Source organism: Alexandromys fortis, unplaced genomic scaffold (assembly GCF_014885135.2).
Source record: "Alexandromys fortis isolate MF-2015 unplaced genomic scaffold, M_Fortis_MF-2015_v1.1 scaffold_119, whole genome shotgun sequence".
Taxonomy (NCBI): Eukaryota; Metazoa; Chordata; class Mammalia; order Rodentia; family Cricetidae; genus Alexandromys; species Alexandromys fortis.
In genome coordinates, this window is record NW_026067991.1 from 347,243 (window position 1) to 364,764 (window position 17,522).

Here is a 17,522-nt window from a genome sequence, read left to right on the forward strand (position 1 = left end):
TCGAGGCCAGCCTGGTCTACAAGAGCTAGTTCCGGGATCGGCACCAAAGCTACAGAGAAACCCTGTCTCGAAAAAAAAAAGACTGAATGTTTGAAAGGTGGGTTAGTGTGAAAGACTATGCAGTCAAATTAGCACCCGGGACAAATTCAGCACAAGATCTTAATAAAAACTCCAAATTTTTTTCGAATATTCTGGAGAATAAAAGTGACAACTAGAACAATAAACAAAATCAACCACTTCACTTATTTTTTTTAAAAGAAGTAGCAATGGTGGGCCTTCAACTCATTATGTAGACCAGACTGGCCTTAAAACTCATAGAGATCTGCCTATCTCTGCCTCCTGTATGCTGCGATTAAAGTAATCTCTATACTTCATCTACTGTGTCTCTGTGTGTGTTTGGTTTTTCGAGACAGTGTTTCTTTGTAGCCTATCCTGGAACTAGCTCTTGTAGACCAGGCTGGCCTCAAACTCAGAGATCCACCTACCTCTGCCTCCCGAGTGCTGGGATTAAAGACGTGCGCCACCACCGCCCGGCTTTCACTTCATTTTAAGGCTCCTACTACGTTCTTCCCCAAACTCCCAGGGACAATGTTAACTCCGTGAGCTCAACCCCAAGGAGGAAACATTAGAGAAAGTTGGGATAGAACTTATTTGTTTTTCTGATGGAACCAAACACTTCTAGAGAATCGATTCTCTGGATGATTAAAATCGGAACGTTTAAAGATCCATCCAGGCGTGGTGGCCACGGCTTGTAATCCCAGTACTCTGCAGGCAGAGGCAGGAGGAAGGGAGTCCCGGGCCAACCTTGGGCTGCGTACGGAGATAAGAAATTATTTTCTCCTTAGAGTTTTCCAAGAGCTCCCACGGCTTCTAGAGCAAAGATCAAACACAGGCAAGCATTCCGACATAAAAGCCTGTATACGTTTTTATTCCCATCTCATCACATGCTAGTCCCTCTGTGCCCTGCGCCTTGCTGGGACCCGCTTCGACATTCTGTTCGGCGTGACTCTGCTCTAACTTTTGTAGCGTGAGGCTTCCAGAACGAGACGGAAAGGATACGGATAGTAAGGATTTTCTTACCCAGGAGTCAGTATGACGGTGGCTGCGGTTTCGCTGAGTCTGATGCCGGATAAGTACCCGGCCCAGAGACCCGCTACCCTGCGCTCTCCTCCGGCCCATAACAACTCTACAGTGGTACGAACACCCTCCACACGGCGCGTGTGGCTTCCGGTCCCCCCCCCTCCGCGGCTCTAATCAGGAAGTGACGTATGAGCGAGTCCAAGTAGCTCTGGTCCAAAGTTGAGCTGGGGGAGTGGAAAGACTTTTAGACTTGTTTCAGAATGATTTTGGTAGATATCGAGTTTGAAAATATTATAGAGGAGAAATGTTAAAATTGCTCTGGGGACTTTCTTATTTAATTTTGGATGGGTCGACCTACTTAAGAGAATGGTACATTCCAGACTTGTACGTCAGTGTTTAAAGTTCGGTGGGAAACTGGGACAACTGGAAACTATGCCCGCTCCGGTTCACAGGACTAACTCCACCTTCCTTTCTGCGGCTTTCGTCTGGAGGAGGAAGGGACTCGGGTGTAGGGTGCCTCTGTGACTCTAGGTGGCAGGAGGCTCCTGTTGCTGCTTTTTCGCCCAGCAATTAAATTAGTTTTTGTTTTCCTAGCATTCTATAGCTATGAAGCAGGGAGAAAAGTTCCCGCCTCGGTGAGATTTTGAAATGAGCAGTTGAAAAGCATTTTCAGAACTTGAAAGACGAGAACGAAAGCCTTCTTTTGAAGGATGCGTCCAAAAGCATCCTTCTGCTTTTTGAAGAGCAAATATATTTACCGGTTTCAGTGAGAGTTGTATCAATATTTTCCTATCATTAAAATTAATAGTGAGCCGGCTCTACTAATAGATATTTAGTGGCCTCCACCAGTCGTCAGCTTTCCTTATAATGGGAATATAAAAAGTCGGTTGAAGCCAGGCATGGTGACACACACCTTTAATCCCAGCACTTGGGAGGCTGAGAAGAAACCCTGTCTCCAACTAACTCTCCCGTCCCCCTCCCCGCCCATCAGTTTATCGCTCCGTGCAGGCAGGACTCCCTCATTGCTAGGGAGATTACTACAATGTGCTGCTCTGACGGTGTTTGCACTGGCTATAGATCAAAGGTATGCAGTGTCACACATCAAACCAAGTCTTGTTACTTTTCCATACATTATTGAGGGGACTTGGGGTTAACATGTGTTGTAGAAGTCATAGGATCAAGATAACTCATTGTGTTAACTTGCTTGACTGAGCTATGTCTAACATTAAAATATGACTGTATTTGTCAATTAAAATAATTAAGAAAATTCATAAGAATCAAGAAGCCTAGTACTTTTCCAACTTTAATGAACACAGAAATCTCCTTAGCAGGTTGATTGATTGATAAGCTGATTCTAACTAGTTTCCAGATAACACGGATGTGAAAGGCTCACAGACCACACTTTAAGTAGCAAGAGCGGTTCATTCCTTTCTGGTGCCGATGAACTAACAAGAGGTCATTCACAGCAAGTTAGCAGCAGGCAGAACTGGGGCCACACCACTCGCCCACTTCTGACTCTTTGTCACCTCCTTTTTGTGTGCTGTATCTCCACTGGACATTCCTTAACTGGAGTGAACTTCGGGGAGCTGACAAACCCAGTAGTGGTTTGGAAGGCACTGGGAAAGGCAGCACTAACACACCAGAGAAGGAATGCTTTCCTCTGAGAAGAACGTGATTTCTCCATCCCAATTTTAGAAGCATGACTGTAAAATCTCTGAACACAATCTCCATCAAGAAGGTAGGGAGAAGACACCTGGGTAGAATTAGCGAGAGCCCCTGGCATTGTTAAAGATCACCCTAACTCGGGGAAATGAAAAGGATTATATACGTTAACGAAGGCAAGAATAATAGTGTAGAGAAAATGGTCATCTCATTCCTAGAGTTCAGCCAATAACTCAATGCTTCACCTTAGTTTCCTTTCCCAGAGCTTTCAAAAAAGCGAACACCCTTGGTTTTTTTTTTTGTTTGTTTGTTTAAGACAGATTCACGCTTCATAATCTAGGTCAGCCTCAAACTCAGATCTTCCTGCTTCTGCCTCTTAGGTGATTGGAATTATAGGCACTTACCACTGTGCCCAACTGCTTTGGGTTTCACTCTTAGATTTTTGGTTGTGAGTCTAGCTTTTTTTTTTTTTTTAACTTTTTATTATTTATTTATTAAAGATTTCTGCCTCCTTCCCGCCACCGTCTCCTATTTCCCTCTCCCTCCTCCCATTTCCCTCCCCCTTCCCCAATCAAGTCCTCCTCCCTCATCAGCCCGAAGAGCAATCAGGGTTCCCTGCCCTGTGGGAAGTCCAAGGACCACCCACCTCCATCCAGGTCTAGTAAGGTGAGCATCCAAACTGCCTAGGCTCCCACAAAGCCAGTACGTGCAGTAGGATCAAAAACCCATTGCCATTGTTCTTGAGTTGTGAGCCTAGCTTTTTTTTTTTTTTTTTTTTTTTCCGAGACAGGGTTTCTCTGTGGTTTTGGAGCCTGTCCTGGAACTAGCTCTTGTAGACCAGGCTGGTCTCGAACTCACAGAGATCCGCCTGCCTCTGCCTCCCGAGTGCTGGGATTAAAGGTGTGCGCCACCACCACCCGGCTGAGCCTAGCTTTTTAACAGCTGAACTATCTCTCCAGTCCCAATGCCACTCTTTTAAGTGCTCTAAAATATCTTGAGAGAATAAGCCAAAGTGAAAATTGAATCAAGCTTTGTTGGGGAATGTCAAAGAGCATCCACATTGTAAGATTAATTAGCAGCAACTATTCTAAGCTGATGAACCACAAAGCGCAGCCTTTTCTAAGAACCCCACACCCTACAACACAATGCTCAGAAATGCAAGTCTCAGTTTTCCTGTCTGGTTAATAGGAAGAAGAATGGTCATCATGCCCTTAATGTGGTGCATGCCTTTAATCCCAGCACTTGGTAGGCAGAGAGAGAGAGAGAGAGAGAGAGAGAGAGAGAGAGAGAGAGAGAGAGAGAGCAATCTCAATGAGTTCGAGAACAGCCTAGTCCACATGGAGAATACCAGGCCAGCCAGGACTATTAATCATGAGACCCTGTATTAAAACAAAACAGTCAGAATGGTGGCTATAATTTTTGTCCTTCAAATGTAACAAACGAAATAAATCCGCAAGATTGTTATTCAGTAGTTTGTGGAGATACCAGTTTGGCACAGCTGAATTACCCCCCCCCCCCCCCCCCCCCCCCCGCGCCCATACAGACCAAATCATCAATATAAATGAAAACCCAGCTAGATAATTGCTCAGGAACAAGGGCAAAGAGGTAAATAATTGAGGGTGTTGATGAGGCAAGACCCAGATTCAAAGGAACAAAGTGCAAGTATGAAAGGAGAGGAGATCAAGGTGATGAAGGATTGAACAAGGTGCTGGCTGCTGCCAGAAGGAGGGGGTTGCGGGATGAATCAGCCCAGGTCCCTGCCCTCTGACTGCAGGAGCTATTCCACCCACACGCTGTAGGGAACAACACAGCCCAGCCAAACGCCCACCATTGCTTTGTCATGCCACCGGAAATGCTCCACTACTAGACTTCCATCTGAAGACTTGCTGGATCGTCCCAATTCCCAGAGCTAAGCTCTTCCATGGAAACCAGGATTTTCTGAGAGGCTGATTCCTGGAGAAAGCTGCATTGATTTGGGGTTGGATGCCTGTATCTACCTTCCAAATAGCAGCGCAGGGAGTGCTCCTCGGTCATGGTGTTGCATAATAGGTGATTTACCTCGTCTGAACAAATGTAGTTACAAGTCCCAGTACTCACACCCAGAAAGAAATCTGGGAAGAGCTTTCAGCAATCTGGCTCCACACTGCTGAGCTCCTGCCTCTCACATCTGTCAGGGGAGGGAGCTGGAAAGCCAATTGGCTTCTATTTTAGTTTTATCACCTGTTTGTCCAAAATCTGTCAGTGGCTGACATTTTCCCAAGGCCGGCCTAGAGTGCCATCCTTCCACCGCTCACTTTCTACACTTCTCGTTCAGGAACAGCAAAGCAGTTTGCGTAAGCCCGAGAGTTTTTGAAACTTACGTCTGCTCATCTTTACAAAGTGTCAATGAATCAGGAGGGAAACTCCCTCCTATTACCTGTTGTTCTCAGTTTATCTTGGTTGGAAATGGGTGGATTCTCACATGCCAGTGAGTTAAGATAATTTTGCAGACATTGATTGGTGGTTCTTATTGATGACTGAGTCGTTGCAATTAAACATTGATTGCTTGCTTGTGTTAAGTGGAACAAGCATGGAAACGCATCAAGAGACTCTTGTTTTGATTATATCACCTAGGCTATAGGATACACTATATATAATATAGATAGCATATATAGTATATATCAGCTATAGGATCCTCTGTGAATTGTATGTATGCCTATGGATCTAAAAAATAACTTAAAAACATTTATTGCTAGTGTGGGTGGGTGGTGTGTACATGCGTGTGTGTGGTGTGGCACTCCTGTAGTGGGTAGAGGACCACTTTGTGGAGTAGGTTTTTCCTTCCCCCTTCACAAAAGTTCTGAGGATTGAATTCAGGTCAGCAAACGTGCAGCAAACGCCGTTACCTCCTGAGCTGTCTTGCCAGCCCTCCCGCCTATCGGTTCCTAAAAACTCAACTCTTACATGTGAAGTATCTATGGTCTTCTCACAAGAGACTTTAAAACTATCTCTTCCCTTTACAACAGCCAGGTAAGAAAGGGCATCAGTGTTGTTCTGCACCTAAGAGTGGTAGAAATTGTCAAAAAGTTTAATCGAAGTTAAATGCTCTCGATAGAGGCTTAGTGATAACCAAACCAAAAGTTCACGGATAGAGAGTGCGAGGTTGTTCCCATGCAGTCACTTATCCCCCCATCCATCTGTGGACCACTAGCTCTGGGGAGTCAGCACGGCACAAGGTCCTGACTGAACGAGTGTGCAGAGGCAGGACCAAGCCCCTCCCCCGCTGCATCAAGGCAGAGCATGGTGTCCCAGCAGAGGGAATGGGCTCCAAAAAGTTAGTTCATGCACCAGGGATAGATCCTGGTCCCACTGCCAGGGTCCCTCAAATAGACCGAGCTATACAACTGTCTCCCCCATGCAGAGGACCTAGTTCGGTCCCTTGCAGGCTCTACAGCTGTCAGTCTAGAGTTGGCGAGTTCCCACGAGCTCAGTGAATGTATATTTTAGTAGCAATCATCCAGGGGCTACATAGCTCAAATCAGCAATGGAGCCATGAACTGAACCACCAGGTAGATCCTATTCCACCACCTCCACAGACCAGTATTTTCTTTTTGTCTCAATGACTTCTCTTAAATCACCCTAAATATACTATCATTGGCGATGCTGTAGGCCAGCATATCGAGGGCACGCAGGGGCTATTTCTATTCATGGCCATTTCTATTCATACAGCAAGGAAAGGAGTCTGTTCTAAGTGGATGCAAGACCCACAGAATCAGAATACATGGCAGAGACCAGAATTACAGTTTGAGATTACAGAATTACAGTTTGAGATTTAAATGGGTCTGAACTTGCACACACTCCAGGATGCCAAGGGCAGGCGTGGAAGGGGCTCAGCGGCCTCCTAACCCTGGTAGGTACCCTTCCTCTTCATTCTGCCCCATGATTTATCCCCGTGTCTAAAACAGCAAGTACATATAGGCAGCCTCCAATAAAGCCCCTGGGCTGGCAACAACAGGGCAGTGCTTTGGCCACGTAAATTGAAAAGATCACATCTTGCCTTCTTTATCTAGAATCATCTGAGAAGGAGGGCACTTCAGTTGAGAAAATTCCTCCAAGAGATCAGGCTGTAAGCAAGTCTGTAGGACATTTTCTTAATTAGTGATTGATGTAGGAAGGTCCAGCCAAATGTGGGGGTGCCAATCCTGAGCAAGTGGTCCTGGGTTCCATATGAACTGAGGCACAAGTCAACAGCCAGCACCCCTCCATGGCCTCTGTATCAGTTCCTGTCCCCAGGTTCCTGTCCTGTCTGAGTTCTTGCCCCATCTCCTTTCAGTAATGAATGCAGTGTGGAAGTGTAAACAAAATAGACCCTTCCCTCCCACATCTGCTTTAGTCATGGGTCTCATGGCGTTTCATCACAGCAACAGAAACTCTAAGACCAGGAGGTTTTGAATTCAGTGGCATTCCTCAAAAAGATGCTAAAGACCACATTCACAGGCAGTGGGGATTTGTAGGTTAGTCATTGCTGCAGGGGCCCCCTCTAATCACTGTAAGTTCACTTTCCTGTAAGTATATTTGCAAAGACACTCTTTCAAGTAAGATCACCTGCAAAGGTACTGGAAATTAGGACCTTTCCAAGATGGCCAAAGTCAGTGTTTTTTTTTTTTTTTTTTTTTTTTGTGTGTGTGTGTGTGTGTGTGTGTGTGTGTGTGTGTGTATGTTTAAGTTGAGCCGGAGTTTATCTCCTGAGGACCTTAAGTGACAGATAAATGCTGAGGGATATTTGTACACTGTATGAAGATATATTTCTGTGATTGGTTTAATAAAGAGCTGAATGCCCAATAGCTAGGCAGAATATGTAGGCGGGACTTCCTGGGAGAGAGAGAGAGAGAGAGAGAGAGAGAGAGAGAGAGAGAGAGAGAGAGAGAGAGAAGGAGACGAATCTAGGTGTGAGAGACACTAGGCCACACGGAAGAAGCAGGATGGGGGGTACATAAGAGAATGTAGATTGATAGATATGGGTTAATTTAAGCTACAGAGCTAGATTAAAATAAACCTAAGACTAAGCTTTCATAATTAATAATAAGTCTCTGTGTCGTTATTTGGGAGCTGGCTGGTGGGACAGAGAAAAACTTGTTACAGATGGAGGCCTCTCCCATCAAGGAGTCACCAGAGGCACTGACCCAGGGAAATGCCATGGTCAGATCCTCAGAGAGCATATCTGATACAATGAAGGGCCCAGAGCAAGCCGTTCTCAAGTCCTTCAGAACCAGGTCTTCCCCTCTGAAATCAAGGGACTGGCGCAGACCTCATAACACTCCTAGGAAGAGGAAATGTCTGGAAGGGTCAGACACGGAAACATGCTCAATACACTCAAGATCTCCACTTTCATGCCTGTCATTTCATGCTTCTGTGCAAACTACCTTTGACATGAGTCATTTGTCCCCTTTGGACTCCTTCTCCCTCTGTAGCAATCTGCCCGTCCTCCAGTGCTTTATGTGAAGTGTCCTGCCCTCCAAGACGAGGCTTCATGGAGATCCTAATCTCTTCAGTGTTCACCAGAAGTTCACCAGGGAGTTCCCAGAGTACTTAGTGTTATCCCCTCAGATCGGGCATTGGCATTTGTGATTCATCTCCTCGGCTTTTAGCCACCTCTTCCATCCCTCTCCAGATCACTGAATATGGAGCTATGAATCCCCAAAGGGATATGATCACATCTATCTCCCAGTATGAAGCATGTAGAAGCCATCTGAATTAATCTTTACATTGAACTGCTATTATGTCGTTAGTTCTTGACATGACCTAGCTAAAGGTGTGCCAAGTCCACATGTAAAAAAACAAAAGGCAAGTAAAACACAGGTTTGCTTAGCAACCATCTCCATTTTCAGTGAGCCTCATTGTTATTTTTAATATTTCCTGAGAAATGGAACTGGGAAGGTATTGTTTTTGAAGCTAAAAATACTGAAAAGGTCAAAATCAGTAAACAGAACAGAGGACTCCATGGCTATCCCACTTTCATAAACCTAAGTGCAATCTTTTGTTTCTGAGACAGGGTTGCACTATGTACCTCTGGCTGTCCTGGAAGGAACTCTCGCTATAGACCAGGCTAGCCTTGAACTCACAGAGATCCTGAAACCTCTGCTTCCTGAGTGCTAGGATTAAGGGTGCACACTATGGGACCAGTGAATGGAGAACACTGTTTGGCTCGCGTGGGCTGCCTGGGCCTACCTGATAAAATGAACCAGAGAGCCCCAACGCATAGCCTTTCACCGAGTGTAGTGCATGGAATCTATACACATATTTGTTTCAAAGCCGTGGCTGTATAGGTAGCAGAAGTAAGGGGCTGAAATTAAGATTTAAATTATACGGGACCCCAAACTCTGGCCAGGCACATATACTCTCTGGGCCTCAGTTACGTCGTAAAACCAGAGAGACGTGACCAGATTATGGTGAAGGGCTCTCTACTTCACGTGTTGTCAGCTGTTACTGTGACAATATTCACGTGGCTCGTGTCCATTTCACATGCCATACATTGACCGTATACTGGCGGCAGACCCGAGCTAGGAGTCAAAGAGATTGCAGTGGCTAAAATGCAGTTACCCCCTAAAGGAGCTCACAGCCGAGTGGGAAAAGTGGGAAATCACCAAGACATTGCTGTTAGCCAGACAAGAGCTATAACCAAGGACACGAGTGAGGCTGAGGAGGCGGGTAGACATGAAATGTTTCCTGGAGAAGAAACCAGGAAACCAGCTCATTTTCTGAACTCGCTCTTGGAAATGGGTACCAGACTGGAGCTGAAACACAGTGGTTGGGCTTCTGCATAGCATGGCCCTTAGGTTAATTCCCAACATAGAAGAAAAGGAGGAGGGAGAAAGATAGAGGAGGAAGGGGAAGGGGAGGGCTGTAGAGGAGGACAGACAAACTAGAGACCAGCCAGGAGAAGTGACACAAGTTATTTCAATTAGATGGTACCATATAAACAATGTAAGAAACAGAAGAAGCAGCCGTAGGTGTCCAAGGGGAAGGCCAGGCAATCCGTCATCCCTTAGCCAGGAAAGGTGAAGGAGGCTCGGGAGCTAGGTAGGGGCCCGAGATCAGAACGCTCATTGTGTTGTGTTGGGGTGCTGTGCCTGAAGTTGCTGGGAAGCCACTCCGAGGGTTAAGTCTAGGAAGAGAGACAAGCCCAGAGCCATGGTGAAGGAGACTGGCTCAAAAGAAGAGAGACTGTTGAGCCGTTAGGAAAGAGGTGGGCACGCGCATAGATGTGCTGGTTGTAGTTAGTTGGGTTGGGACACGAGTCCCCTTTTCTTGGGGAAGCATCAGTTCAGCTCTGGTTGGTTGCACTAGAAACACAACTGTATGTGGAGGGACATCTTCCAAGAAGACGAACCTGTGTCCCATTGCTAAAACAAAGGGCACAAAGCTAGCTACTCTAAAAGAAAATGGTTTATCGAGCCCACAGTTTCGGAAGCCCAAACCTAAACAACACGGCACTAGCTCTGCCAAGAAGTCCTTTGGCTGCATCATATCATGGCAGATGGCACATGTGAGAGAGCCTACACACGGCCGAGCAACCATGCGGTGAGACACGAAGCTGCGAAAGGGTCCGAGGGCCAGGCTTTCTCTTGCATAGCAATTCTCTCTGGTGGAAATTAGCTGGGGTCCCACACAAACTCCGATGACCTCTTCTAAGGGCAGCACCTCTGACGACTCAAATGTCCTCTCGTTAATGCTAGTGTAGGTGTTGGTGACCCCAAGAAGGTGGAAAACCGATGTGACAGGAATCAGGGACAAAGGGCTGGAAGAGTAGGAGGTTAGGATCACGGAGTGGGACGAAGAAGCTTGGAAGTCCTCGAGCCGGTTTAGCTCATTACAAAACCTTAGCCATGCCTTTTGCTTAGGACAACACTGCCTGTGTATAATCCCATAGCCACAGTAAGGAAGGAAGGGGAACAGGCAGAGCTAATCTCAGTGCAAGGCACTCAGTTGAACTCACTGTAGCCTACATATTGTTATTCAGCATGAAATTCACATAAAATCATCACAACTTTTTTTCTTACTAAATCATCAAACACATGCTTTTGTGGCTTACTTCAACTTGAGCCAACTACCTCTGGGTGCCCAACAGCCGCACACGCTGACTTCCCTGGCTGGTGCAGGCCAGTGTTCATCTCATCCCTTTGAGTGCCTGACTCCCTCAGGCTATCACTGTTCCTGCTTTGAAAGAAGCCACTTTGACTCCTAGTCCCGCCACCTGTTCACCTGCGACATCACTAGCTGGTATTTTATTCCCTGGTGCTGGTTATCCATGGGCTATCACTCCTAGGAAAGCAAACCCCCCAGACATCTTTATCGCTTTATCCCCAGCAACATCATCACCACAGCAGACACACAACAAGTATTTTCAAAGGACTTGAATATTCCAGATTTACCATTGTCTCCCCTGAAGTCAATGTCCACTTAGTGGGTCCTTCATCAGGGGAGGAGGGTAGAGATGGGGGAACGTTATGTAAAACACAAGGTGGACAGAGAGCCAGTCCAAAAGCCCTCTAGGAGATAAAAGGCTAATTCTCAGGTGCCAAATGAGAGCCCAGCAGCCCTGCTGGCACCGCTTCCTTTCAGATGTGCTCTATCGATTCAGTCACAGACTTGTCCAGTTTTATGAGAAACAACCTCGCCCTGTGGCACTTTGGTCTGCCACCAGTAGGTGGAGTAGTGTCATTAAAAGTACAGTTGTAGTGTCTAACCAGTTTTTCAATGGACTCTGGGAGGTTCTCTCGCAGAGCTGCCCTGGATCTCCGATGTACGCTTGCCTGTCTCCTCTTCCTGTCTTCCACTACGGAGGTGTAGCCTGTTTGTGATCCGTGCTTTCAGCAAAGGTGGCCAGGTTCTTCAGAAGGCAAGGTAGGCAGTCCCCAGAGGCTGGCCCAGGTCCAGGCCAGGTTTCCCTCCTGGGTTAAGAGCACAAGCCTTGGACATGATTCACATATGGGATGTTCTCATTCCCCTAGAACCCTTCTGTTCTTCCAAGGTCGAAAGAAGCTCATTAAATAGGTAGTTAGGCATGACATAGCCTGTACATCTGACACCGGCACGCTGGCTGCCACCAAGAGTTGTGGTAGCCAGGGGATGCTTCCTTATTGTTGTTCCTCTCTGGTTTCTGGGTCACCATGTGTAGCTCATGGCCGTGCCTCCAGGGCTGTGAGACCGGTCTTGGTCCCCTTCTTCCTCCCACAAGTCCTTCTGGCCCTCAGACATCCCAGCCGCGTGGAAACATTCAGACTTTGGGATTATAGATGAGGAAAGGGCCACTCAGCTCAGGCTACGTTGGGATGCTTCCTTTAGAATGGTGTGGATTGTAAATTACCATAATTGACACTGCCCGATATTCCAGCCATTTCAGCAGAAAAGAAAAATCAGTGATCCCTTGATGGATTATTATCATTTTAGTTCATTCCACAGAGCTGTCTGGAATCCCCACCCCACCCCCAAAACCCATTCAGACGGCCAGCAAGTAAGGCATTAGGAGCCTAGTTAAGAGGCTTCACAGGCCCAGTCAGCCATGAAAGGGCTAGTCTTTCTTCCTGAGAAGCAGTTCTCAACCTGTGGGTCATGACCCCTTGTTGGGAGGGGGTGTTGAATGACCCTTTCACAAGGGTCACCTAAGGCCTTCCTGCATATCAGATATTTACATTACAGTTTATAACAGTGGCAAAATTATAGCTATGAAGTAGCAGCAAAAATGATTTTATGGATGTGTGTGTGTGTGTGTGTGTGTGTCGGAGGGGGGGGGGGGTCACCACAGCATGAGAAACTATATTAAAGGGTTGCAGCCTTAGGAAGGTTGAGAACCACTGCTCCAGAGAATAGGAGGGTTTTTAAGCCATTATCAGGAAAGCTCTTTGATAGGGAAACATTCTTTTCTTGCTATCATGATTGACTCTATCGTATCTTGTACAAATGCCTGCATGTTCAGGCTGTAATTTTGCCATCCTCTACGCTCAGAAAGCCCTCCAATTCTCCTCCTGTTTGGTGAAGTCATCTTTCAAACATCACTCCTCCATGAGTCTTTTTGATTTTCTTAGTCACAGCGAACTCTTTCTTCTCCCAGATTCTCAGAGGACTTTGGTTTTTTTTTTCCTGGCTGAATTTAGCCTAGCAAAAATTATTTCTGTTCACTCGGATGTCTCATTCATCAAACAGAACTCACTTTGCTTGGTCTGAATGGCCCTTAGTGTCAAGTCGGTTGTTTCAAGGGCCCAGAAATAACTTGCTGGTAGAGGGGCAAGCTGGCCGGTGACTAAAAGGTACCTGTTCCAGAGCCAGGGATGCTGACGCATGCCTACATTTCTGGAGCTGCAGGCAAGAGGATCCGAGTCTGAGGCAAACCTGATCTAGATAGCAAGATCCTGTCTCAAGGGACAGGGGAAAAAAGTAGAAAGAAGGATAAACAAACAAACCCCACATTGTTCAGCTAGCACATGGGGAAAAAAAGCATGAAAAATGTCATTTGAATTTTCCTAAGACTTCTCATCCAAAGTGCACTAGTGATTTAATAAACAAACAGCAACGCAGCCTTACCTAGGAATTCCATACATCTCAAAAAAGTGCCTCACACTCCGAGGGGCTGGTGGGAACTGGAAGCCCTTAACGTAGTGACCGTTCACTATTGTGTTCAGTATTGTTCACCCCAGTTACCCCACCACCCACTCTTCACCTGTGGATAAATGGCACCAGGACAATAACAACTAAAGCCTTGGATCTTGTTTTTTTTTTTTTTTTTTTTTTTTTTTTTTTTAATAGACGACTTTTAAAGAATAAAAGAGAACAGACCCTGCAAATTCTCTTGAAGTTGTCACACGAGGAAAAAAAATTCCCAATCTTTTCGTACAGGAAAATAGTGTCTACAATCTCATCTTCCACCACCTCCTCCAGAAGTTTCGATCTAGACATACATTTATTCAGGGAGTTGCAATTTAGCCTAGGGTGGAGTGTCAAAGTTCCTTTTGCTACCGGGTAACTCCAGGTCTTTGTGGTTTCTGTAGATAAAAGAGATGCTGGTAAATTTGGGACGGGATTGCCTAATTGGACCAGTCTTCCTTTGCCTAGTCCAGTGCTTGTAACCGGGTCCCTTTAAGAGGCCAGAAATGCGTCCGGCGTCGCAGCCCTATGGATTCTCCTCCCCTGTCCGCGCTGCGAATGGTTCGCGCCGGCCTATATTAACCCGAGATCTCCCTCCCGGACGGCAATGATGTGAGGCGGACAAGCCGGCCACCGCGCGTACGACCACAGAGGGCGCGCTGCAGACCGCCGAGAACCCCGAAGCGGAGTCGGACACCCCCGGAGGGAAGCAATGAGGTAGCGGCAGTCCCTGGAGCAGACGCTGCGCGCGTCCTGCCCTCGGAGCCCCGCGCTACCCTGGCCAAGCCGACCGAGCGCGAGTCCCCGGCGTCCCCTCGAAGCGAGGATGCAGTGAGCCGCGGGACTGCTGTGACTAGCCCACCGCGGCCAGCCGGACCACTCGGACCGTACTTGAGGCAAGCTGCTCATTCCGGGATCAGTCCAGCCGAGGGGCTCGCCCTCTCCGGCACCCACTGAGGGTGGGGTGCACCGGCTCCTGGGCGCACTGCTGTAGTTTCCGCGGCTCCTGGCCCTGGCCCAAGACTTGTGTGTGTGTCACGTTCGCTGAAGAAGAGTTCCTGCTTATTCTCTCACCAGCCTGGGTGATTTGGCCGAGGTCCCCCTTCTATTTATTTGCACGCACTCATATGTTTTTTTCTAAAATCATTTTCCGTTCCGCTCTCTCTTATTTTGTTGCTTGTCTGAGACTTTTGTCCTGGTCCTTCTCATCTAGGCTTCTGTAATATATTCATATTCTCTCTCTCTCTCTCTCTCTCTCTCTCTCTCTCTCTCGTGTGTATACCTCTCTTGCACACTTAAAGTTGTATTTTTTTTTCTTTCTAAGATTCTACCCCACCCGCTGCGGGGTTCTCAAACACTACCTGGCCTCTCCTGCTTCCATCTCCCTGTCCCGGCTGTGCTCCCAGCTCGAGTTTTGTTTTCCGGGCTTGCCCGGGCCAAACGCAGCCGGGGCTGGTGGCCCTGCGGGGCTCACACCCCGCGCTCGGCCGCCGCCGCCGCCCAGACGCTCCCGGGCGTCCTCCGGAGATGCTGCCGTGGAAGAAGCACAAGTTCGAGCTGCTGGCCGAAGCGCCGCCGCGGCAGGCGTCCAAGCCTAAGGGCTACGCTGTGAGCCTGCACTACTCTGCGCTCAGCTCCTTGGCGAGGGCCTGCCCGGAAGGCGCGCTCAGCCGGGTGGGCAGCATGTTCCGCTCCAAGCGCAAGAAGCTGCACATCACTAGTGAAGACCCCACTTACACTGTGCTCTACCTGGGTAATGCTACTACTATCCAGGCGCGCGGCGACGGTTGCACGGACCTAGCGGTGGGCAAGATATGGAGCAAGAGTGAGGCAGGCCGTCAAGGCACGAAGATGAAGCTGACGGTGAGCGCGCAAGGCATCCGCATGGTGCACGCCGAGGAACGAGCGCTGCGGCGCCCGGGCCACCTCTACCTGCTGCATCGCGTCACCTACTGTGTGGCAGACTCGCGGCTGCCCAAAGTCTTTGCCTGGGTGTACCGGCATGAGCTGAAGCACAAGGCGGTAATGCTACGCTGCCACGCGGTGCTGGTGTCCAAGCCGGAGAAGGCTCAGGCCATGGCCCTGCTGCTCTACCAGACGTCAGCCAACGCTCTGGCAGAGTTTAAACGTCTCAAGCGGCGGGACGATGCGCGTCACCAGCAGCAAGAGCTGGTGGGTGCACACACCATCCCCCTAGTGCCGCTGCGTAAGCTGCTCTTGCACGGACCTTGCTGTTACAAGCCGCCCGTGGAGCGCAGTCGTAGCGCTCCTAAGCTAGGCTCTATCACCGAGGACCTGCTTGGGGAACAGCAGGAGGAGGAGCTGCAGGAGGAAGAAGAAGAGGAGCATCTCGAGGGCTGCCTGGAGGAGGACGAGGAAGAAGAGGACCGTGTGGGGGATGGGGATCCAGCAGAGGAAGAGGCTGAGGCGCAGAGGGCGCTGGAGGTGGCTATGCACTTGGAATGTGGGGACTTGCTGGATCCACTAGAGAATGGCCACGAGGAGGCGTTGGGGGGCAGCGGGGTCTCGCTGGGCCCCAGCTCTGGAACATCACCTCCTCTGCCAGGCTGTGCCTCCGACATGAAGGCCCAGCTGTCGCAACTTATTAGTGACCTGGGCGACCTTAGCTTTGGCAATGATGTGCGCACCCTGGAATCTGATTTAAGGGTGACACGCCTGCTGTCGGGCGAGAGCACGGGCAGTGAGAGCTCCATCGAGGGCGGAGGCCTGGACGCCACGTCTGCCACCTCTGGCAGCCCATCCGGCCCTGCTGACAGCGCGAGCCTAGAGGAGCCCTATTCCAGCTAAGATCCCAGAAAACTTCTTCGTGTGCCCGGCACCCCACAGTGGCTCCCCAGCTGTAGTTCTGTTCCCCCTAACCTCCAGGAAAGGGAAATTATGCACCTGAGGGCCAGACCTGGGTTTGGAGTTCCCAGGGGCTTCTCTCCCATCTTGCCCCTGCACTTTTGGCTCTGAGGTGGTTCAGGTTGTGAGTGTGGAGATGTGGAAGGAGAGAGAAGCATTACAAAGGAGAGACAGACAGGCCTGCTTCGGGGGGTGAGGGGGCGGCGAGGGTGTGGGACAGGGAAAGCTGGCTCAAGTTAGAAAAGGCCAAGGGCGGGCTAGAGGTGCCCAGTGGTCAGTTTCCTGTTTGTGAGGCAGCTGGGGCTTGGGAAGGAGGGGTAACTTCCTCTCCAGACCCCCTGACTGGGAGGCCTCTCTCTGTCATCAATATCTCATTAACAAAGTTATTCTCATAATATTGGAGGCTTTCATGGCTCCAGATGACCTGCCCCCAGTTCTTTCGAATATGAGAGCTTGGGCTGTTTACCTCAGACTCAAAACTCTTTAAAGATTGCCAAATTTCTCAAATAACTGTACTGGGGTGAGGGGCAGGGTATGAAAGTTGTGTTTTGTTTACAGTTAAAGACATCTAATACCTTTTTAAAAAAAAAGGAATTTTCTTCTAGAAATACACACCTTCCTCCTGTTCCAAAGAGCATACTCCATGATGCTGTGTAAGATATTTTTGCACCTTTGTGAAGTATTTTTGACTTTTTTTGTACATAACTGTGATCTCAGAGCTGAATGTTTATATACCTTTTGCTGTGCAAAAGATAGCTGTAAAATGTTGTTCAGTTGTACATACGGAAATGTGTATAAAACATTTTGTTATTTTTTTGAGCATCATTGTTTTGGTTCTGTTTGCATGTCAGTGGGGTGAGAATAAAGAGGAAAAGTCGTTAGAACAGCTTCTGGAAATGCTGCCGAAGATGATTGGTGGTAAGGTGGTAGGGGGGTGTGCCTCCATCCTTAGCATGGTTCTGATGGGGCTTGGAGAGGGAGAAGGTGAAACCACACTACCTGTCTTCTAGAGTTTTCTTTTTGAATCAGATAATCAAGATGTTATGTCTGGGGCCTTCTGAATATTTCATATTCTCATTGTATGTGTGGGGTTTTGCTTGTTTGTTGCTTTTGAACACAGGGCCTCACTCTGTAACCCCCTACCTGGCCTGGAACTCCTCATAAGACCAGGCTGACTTCGAACTCATAGATCTACTTGCCTCTGCTTCTCAAGTGTTGGGATCAAAGATATGAGCCACTATGCTGACAAATGGACTATTTTTCTTCAAGTTAGTTTTTGGAGAGATCAGAGTAAA

At 48.2% G+C, this 17,522-nt stretch overlaps 2 protein-coding genes across 2 annotated transcripts in view; one reads left to right on the forward strand and one right to left on the reverse strand.

Moving 5' to 3' along the window:
• Nucleotides 1-1,225, reverse strand: part of Lsg1 (large 60S subunit nuclear export GTPase 1) — a 28,673-nt gene extending 27,448 nt beyond the window's left edge. Inside the window, exon 1 of the mRNA XM_050159880.1 lies at nucleotides 1,081-1,225. Within this exon, the coding sequence (XP_050015837.1) occupies nucleotides 1,081-1,179 (99 nt within the window). The 5' untranslated portion in view covers nucleotides 1,180-1,225. The remainder of the gene's footprint in view (nucleotides 1-1,080) is intronic.
• A 12,583-nt stretch (nucleotides 1,226-13,808) lies between these two features.
• Nucleotides 13,809-17,047, forward strand: Fam43a (family with sequence similarity 43 member A). The gene has a single exon (XM_050159900.1). The coding sequence runs from the start codon at nucleotides 14,890-14,892 to the stop codon at nucleotides 16,168-16,170; it is 1,281 nt and encodes a 426-aa protein (XP_050015857.1). The 5' UTR covers nucleotides 13,809-14,889; the 3' UTR covers nucleotides 16,171-17,047.
• The last annotated feature ends 475 nt before the right edge of the window (nucleotides 17,048-17,522 follow it).